Source organism: Nesoenas mayeri, assembly GCF_963082525.1.
Source record: "Nesoenas mayeri genome assembly, chromosome: 2".
Classification (NCBI taxonomy): Eukaryota; Metazoa; Chordata; class Aves; order Columbiformes; family Columbidae; genus Nesoenas; species Nesoenas mayeri.
The window spans coordinates 161,689,575-161,696,726 of NC_137543.1; the positions used below are offsets into that span (position 1 = coordinate 161,689,575).

At 46.7% G+C, this 7,152-nt stretch overlaps 1 protein-coding gene across 1 annotated transcript in view; it reads right to left on the reverse strand.

The window, feature by feature from the left end:
- Window positions 1–6,909, reverse strand: part of WNT3A (Wnt family member 3A) — a gene marked incomplete at its 3' end in the record, with an annotated part of 93,294 nt that extends 86,385 nt beyond the window's left edge. The window contains exon 1 of the mRNA XM_080339149.1: window positions 5,870–6,909. Within this exon, the coding sequence (XP_080195275.1) occupies window positions 5,870–5,940 (71 nt within the window). The 5' untranslated portion in view covers window positions 5,941–6,909. The remainder of the gene's footprint in view (window positions 1–5,869) is intronic.
- Window positions 6,910–7,152: the final 243 nt, after the last annotated feature.

Sequence of the window (7,152 nt, forward strand, 5' to 3'; positions counted from 1 at the left end):
TTCTTGCTCAGATCTTGCAAAATTTTCAGTTCCTGCCATGGCAGAGGCTTCTTATATGATTTTGGTCCAGTCACTTAATCTCACAGCACATCTGCTCCACTCCTGGACTATACCAGAAGCAACATAAATACCATTACACAGAATCTCAGAATGTCAGGGGTTGGAAGGGACCCTAAAGCTCATCCAGTGCAATCTCCCCATGGAGCAGGAACACCCAGATGAGGTTACACAGGAAGGTGTCCAGGCGGGTTGGAATGTCTGCAGAGAAGGAGACTCCACAACCTCCCTGGGCAGCCTGGGCCAGGCTCTGCCACCCTCACCATGAAGAAGTTTCTTCTCAAATTTAAGTGGAACCTCTTGTGTTCCAGTTTGTACCCATTACCCCTTGTCCTATCATTGGTTGTCACCGAGAAGAGCCTGGCTCCATTCTCCTGACACTCACTCTTTATATATCTGTAAACATTACTGAGGTCACCCCTCAGTCTCCTCTTCTCCAGCTCCAGAGCCCCAGCTCCCTCAGCCTTTCCTCATAACGGAGATGCTCCCCTCCCTTAATCATCTGTTAAGAGTCTGTTTCTTGGGTTTTACTGTGAAAAAATGGAGATGGGGAAATATTTCCCTTACCCTCTGCACATCACACCCTTGCATGGACCAGGCAAATGCTTTTCTTACCACTTACACCTCCAGAGCAATGTCCCCTCCACCCAGTTGCCCTCTATCCTTGTTGCTGGTTGGGTGCAAATCACCCATAGTGTGCTGAAGAAAAAAACACGCTGGTGGGCAAGTTGGTGTCTGAAAACAGCCTAAACCATCATTCTCTGCTTATACACCGCCTGGCAAAACAGGGCCGTGCAAGATACTGTTATAGATACAGGGATATAAAGATAATTCCCGAGCCTTGGGGCAAGAGTGCAACTGAAATGCAGCCTCTGCAGAGGAGCACGGCAGATATTTGACATTGCACCACAACTTGCGCCAATAGTAGAGGAAACGGAGACGAATGCCATCGCCTCGGAAATATCAAAATCCTCAACTTCAGCTTATCAAGCAGAGAAGTGAGTAGATGCAATTCATATTTCCGAGCTCTAGAGGTTGCTTTAGGAGCTCTGGTGCCAACGTGCATGGCTCACGCTGTCCCTTGGGTGACCTTCCCCAGCTCTGCCTGCCTCCTGGCTAACGAAGGATGATCATCTCTCACTTAACACGGTCTCTCTCTGCCAAACCTGAGCTTCGCTTTCTCAAGTGCAGAGGCTGCCAAGACTCAGCTTGGTTCTCCAGGGCTTGCAACAAAAGGAGAACTGGGTTTCTCATGGGATCCAGAACCCTGCCTGGCTTTCGCTCACCCCAGTGCAAATCTGCGGTTGTTCTCCTCACCCCAAGGGGGACAGACCCAGGAGAAACCTGAACCAGCTCACAAGCCATTCACTGTTCGTATTGCGACGATGCCATCTAAGTCTGACAGGGGCAGGTTCAGGTGTTGCACCTGCGTATTTCTGGAGTAATGCCATTGGGTTACCTGTCTTTCTGTTGGCAAAGCTCCCTGCCACCCTGCTCCCGTGCACTTGCATTTCCTAAATTGCAGAAAACAGAGATGGGAAGTTCTGTTAGATCACTTTCTCCAGCCCTCATGGGCTGTAAAGTGGCTACATCACAGACTTTGGCCAACTTCATCCTATGTGGTTGAGTAAACCAACAGAGCTTCTGTGTCCAGTCTTGGGGAATAAGCAATAAGAAGGCAAAAGCAAATACAGGTCACAGCCAGGAGAATATTCCTAACACACATCCATCATAGAAATATAGAATCATTTTGGTTGGAAAAAAAGCTGAAGATCATTGAGTCCAACTTTAACATAACACTGTCAAGTCCACCTCTGAGCCACATCAACATTCCAAATACCAGCCTGGCATCTCTGACAATACTGCATTTACTCTGTGGTTGTGGCTCATCTCTTTGACCAGTTTGCTACGGGACTGTTCTCCTCCCACCACACTCCAGATGTGATACAGATGTTACAGGGAGCAGCACAAGAGACAAAAGCTCCACCACAACCAGCGGGACGGAGGAAGGAGCACACACCGCTGCCCAAATCAATGCCGACAGTGCCAGTTCCTGTCTCCTCTTGTAAGATGTCCTCCTCCAGCCCTTCTCCAGGCACATCCTTCAACTCTCTGCATCCCCCAACATGCACCGAGCCGCCTTGCACCCCAGGAAGAACATTCGAGATGCCACCTGTCAGGTTTCTCCCATTCCAAAGAGGTCTGCCTGTACTTCTAATTCATTCCCATGATCACCTCCCCTAATTCCAGCCTCCCAGGCTACAGAAGGTTAAGATCCCCAGTGCTGAAGCTCTGTGTTGAACCAAACCCTTCTTCCTTCTGAATCATTTCTGCACTCTGTTTCTCCTCAGATCAAGTCAGGCCTCATGCCATTTATTAAAAAATAAAATAAAATGATTTTTCCATTCCACAGACAGCCAGACCATCAGCCAAGGCTAGAAACAGTTCTAAATTTGTTCATGCTGCCATTGTGAATCTGCATGGACACCAGATCCTAATAAGACAAGGAACAGGTAACATCTAATCCTCCCCCACCCATTAATTCTGCTTCTGAATTTCCTAAGTTTTCTTTTACTCATTCCAACCTCCATTCTTTAAAAAAACAACAACCACCAAACACAATAACAGCACTAAAATTTGAAAAACAAACACATTTTTGCTGTTAATCTGCCCTCCCAGGTGTGGAAGAGCCTGTTGCTCCTACCAGCAGCTCTTTAAGGCTGACCAGCTCAATTCTGTGCTGTGGTGAAGGTCCTGTGGGGTTACAGAGCCACAATAAATCACGTCAACACCTCCCAAAAAACTTGCCACATCAGCCTCAATAGGAACCGGTGCCCTTTTCTTTTACTATTTTAAAATAATTATTTCTAAAGGCGACTTCATCCCTCTCTCTAAATACATTATTTAGGAATTTTCTGTGTTTAAGAAGACCCAAGTATCTTTCCCCCTCCGTTGTTGCTGAAAGGATATGGATGGAACACAAGAGCATCACTGCTCTGGGGGATCCTTTTCATTTTACTTCACTGATTTTTTTTTCCCAAAAGTACATATTTGGGTCTGTGTGGATCCCACCCAGCACTGCAAGGCCTGATTTTAAACAACTGCCCCTATACCATGGTAGGAACAGCAATTTAAACAGCTCAGCTAAGCAAGGAGCTCTATTTAGAGGTAGGCAGAAATTACAGTAACAGACACATGCCCACTTGCTCCCCCTGACAAACACGCACTGGATGTTTCCTCTAATTTCTTTCCTTTGGGAGAATAATTAACCAAAACCTATAGGGGAGTGTGGCTTCTCAGTCCCTGCTTTTGCTCCAATTGTCTGGAAGCTGAAAGCAGCGTAAGCAACCACAGCTCTGTGTGCTTTAGGATGAGTTTACACTTTAATTAGAAGCTATTATTCGAGGGGGGGGCACAATTAGGGGATGGTTAATTACAGATTTTCTGCTGTAAGCAGTTAAGTCGATATGAGCCAAGGTAGGGGAGGCTTTAAAGAGAGATGGGTGAGATGAGCTATTTGTTGCTTGCACTACCAGACAAAAAAAATTCCTGGTCCTTTTCTGCTGTCCTTTCAAAAATGAAAAACAACTAAACCCCTTCAAATAAAAGAAAAGAGAAGAAGGAAATTAAAATAAAATAAATAAGCATGATCAATTTGCTAAATCAGCTGATTTGAAAAGCAGATTGTCCTTGACTAGGAGAAAAGAAACCAACACTCCCGACATTGGGATATGCATGTGGGGGACCCATATGGGGGTATAGGGGGGACCCCAGTGCCACCCCCCCAGCCCTCCTGTCTCCAGGGCTGCTCCCCAACATGGGGGTGGCCGCGGGTTTATATCTTGCTTGAGGATAAATGAAGAGGGAAAGGAGTGGGAGTGTGTGAGAGGGGGAATTTAGGCAGCCAATGTAACAGCACCCGGCCTCTCCTCCGACTCCCCCACCCCAATCCAAACCCTCCTTTGCATTTCCATGGCCTAAGGGGGGGGTTGATGTCTTTGCGAAAGAAACGTCTAAAAAACCGCTGGTTGGAATCGGGGAAGGATAGAAGCGGCATTAATATTTATATATTAAAAAAATAATTAAAACACCGAAGCGAACCAAAACCCAAAGAGTCGCCGCTGTGGTCACCCCGCACTACACCTGATGCCCCGGTTGGGAAAAAGATCTCCTGTCCCCCTCTCAGACCGCCCGTCCCTCTCTTAGACCTCCCGTCCCCCTCTCCATCGCCTTTTTCCCCCGACAGCCGCTTCTCCCGCACCGAGACTGCGGGGTCGCCCCGGCGGGGACAGAGGGACAAGGGGACGGAGCCGCCCCCCTCTGCCCTCCTCTCCCCTCGGTGGGTGACAAGGGAATATTTATGTTGGTATTAGAGGAATGCGATTCCTTCTCCAATCAGGAATGCGAGCCGAGTTTCTAATTATAAGTTAGATGGTGGCTGGGAATAAAAGATTGCTTTTTAATGACTCCCGTCCAGGTGCTCTCTCTGCCTGTCTTCCCAAGAACACATTTGCATTTTATTGCTTTTTTTTTTGCCCTTTTTTTTTCTCCCATCCCAACGAATTTCCCTGCTTTCAGACATACCTGAAATAGTTGGAGAGGGGCTGCCTTCAACACCCTCACCTCTGCACCGCCGGGCAGCGCAGTACCGCGGGGCCCCCGTTCGCACCTGAACCCCGCGAACCCCCCTTCGCGGGATGGGGCGGTGGCAGAGACTAAATACACTTTAAAATATATTTAATTATGACGATTATTAGCATTTTTTTTTGAGGGGGGTGGTTGGGCGCTCCGGAGTTATTTACAGCACCGCCCCGGGTGCAGAGCAGCTCCGCGCTACCTTCCCTCCCTTTCCGCGGCTGTGGGAGCTGGTGGTTCCCAAGCCGGGGAGTTCCGCACCCGCGCAGCCGGCGGCGAAGCGCGGGGTCCCAGCGGCCCCGCTCCGCGCTCCCTCCGCGCTCCCCCGCCAAGCTGCCTGCAAAGCCGGAGCCTTCCCGCACCCAGGGCTTCCCTGAGCCCAATTACCTCCGCGGGGTAATTAGAGCAGATCTTGCAGTTACATGCCTTGCCCAGCACCATTTGCTTTTTTTTTTGTGGGGGAGAGGAAAAAAAAAAAGCTCTTAAAGGTGTAGGGTGCAAAGCGCGGAAATTAAATAAAGAAAAGAAACAAAAATGAGCTCAATCCATACAAAAAAGTGCTTTATGCCGGGGCTGCGCGGGTCCCCGCCGATCTTGCGCGGGGCAGCGCCGGGTACATCTCCCCGAGCCCCGGCTCAGCCTTTACAGAACGAGCCCAGGTTGCTCAGCCTCCTCTCACCTCCTTTCTCTTCCTTCCCTTATTTCCCCCACCTCCCTTTCCCTCTAAATATTCCTTAAAGCGAAGGGGGGAAATAAGAATGTTTTCATCCTTTCCCCCCCTTCCTTCCACCTGACTAGCTCGAAATCACCTTGAAATGCTCATGTCATCTTGTATCATTATCTCTTTAATTCAGGCAGCGCCTTTTGTTCTTCACAGGAGAGGATCAAAGCACTTAAAAAAAAACTTTCCGATCGCTCTCTCTCTCTCTCCTTTACAGTAGGAGAAGGAGAGATCAGGTATAACCCAGTCAAAATAAACAAAGTGAATGCATAAATAAAAGAGGTGAAATGCAGGTTCTAAGAACTTGCTGGCGCTGGAACAATCCCACCTCTTTAGCTGAGTGGCAACGAAAGGAGGATTTCAAGACATCTTAAGCGCAGGGGTTGCAGAGAAAACAGAGGAGGGGAAAAATAAATGAAAATGAGAGGGGAAAAAAAAAAGAAGAATAAAACTTACCACCAGATTGGGTAACTTGACAGAGCCTGACTCAACCCACAAAGAAACAGGAAATATCCAAAAGAGGCCATTGATGAAAAGTTGTCTTTCCTTTTTTTTTTTTTTTTTTTTTTTTTTTTCTTTTTTGTTATAACAACCACCAGAGTTGCCAAAAACCTTCCTTTCTTCTGAGGCAGGATGATTATTTTAATAATAATAATAATAATAATAATAACAATAATTTAAAAACAAACCCCCCCCAAAAAAAAGAAGTCAAATGAAGTGAACTCAACCCGACACCAGGTAAATCCTCTCTTGCTTCCTCTACTACTACTCTCAAGGAACAAAAAAAAATAAAAGAAAATAAATAAAAAATCTCAGAGAGGTAAAAAACTCTTCTCTCAGCCAAGACACTCAAGGCAAATATTAAAAAAAAAAAAAAAAAAAAAAAAAGAAGAAGAAAAAAAAAGTTTGAAGTAGCTCTCTTAAAAAGGACCCAATCAGCACTTATTGCCAAAGGGAGAATTCTGATGCTTTGGCTTGTTCTGTCAATCAGGAGCGCGAAGTCAGGAATGAGCTAATTGCAAGGAGATAGTGTTTTAATACTCATTAGGGGGCACGTTGGCCCACAAGCCAAGGGATAAAATGTAGTTTTAAAAAGGGGAAGGAAGATTTAGGGGGTTTAAATAGACAGGGGGGACCCCTGTGGATTTGGGTAGCTATAACAACCTGCCCGGATTTCACTCCCTGGGTCGAAGCTACTAAAATGCAAAGAAAAAAAAAAAGTGTGAAGTTTTTTTTTCTTTTTTTTTCTCTTTAATTATTATTTTCTCGATTTGCTCCTTCTTGCCATTCTGTTTGCTTCTCAGATCCCTATTTCCTCACGGTGATGATCGGGACGCATTTGAACCAACTTTCTAGAAACCTTTGGTTAGCTCCATATTTTTTTTTCCCCCCTCCTTTTTTTTTTCATTAAAAAAGAAGAGGATTTACACGCAGACATGCACGCACACACACGCACACCCCTTCCCCACCAGTCCAACCAGCCAGATATCCAAGAGCTCCCCCGAAGTCATCTGCTCAGAAATCAACTCCTTCCACGCAAATCTCGATAAGGTTCCTCCAGATCATCCCCATTTACAGGAGTCCCAGCCCCGGACTTTGTGAAGACGCCGCTGCAAACGACTTCATCCACCACATCCACCCCACGGGGCTCTAGTAATTGATCTCTTTTTTAATTTCTCTCTCTACATATTGCAACAATTTCTCTCCTTTCAGCGGCGGTGGCGGGGGGTGGGTTGGGG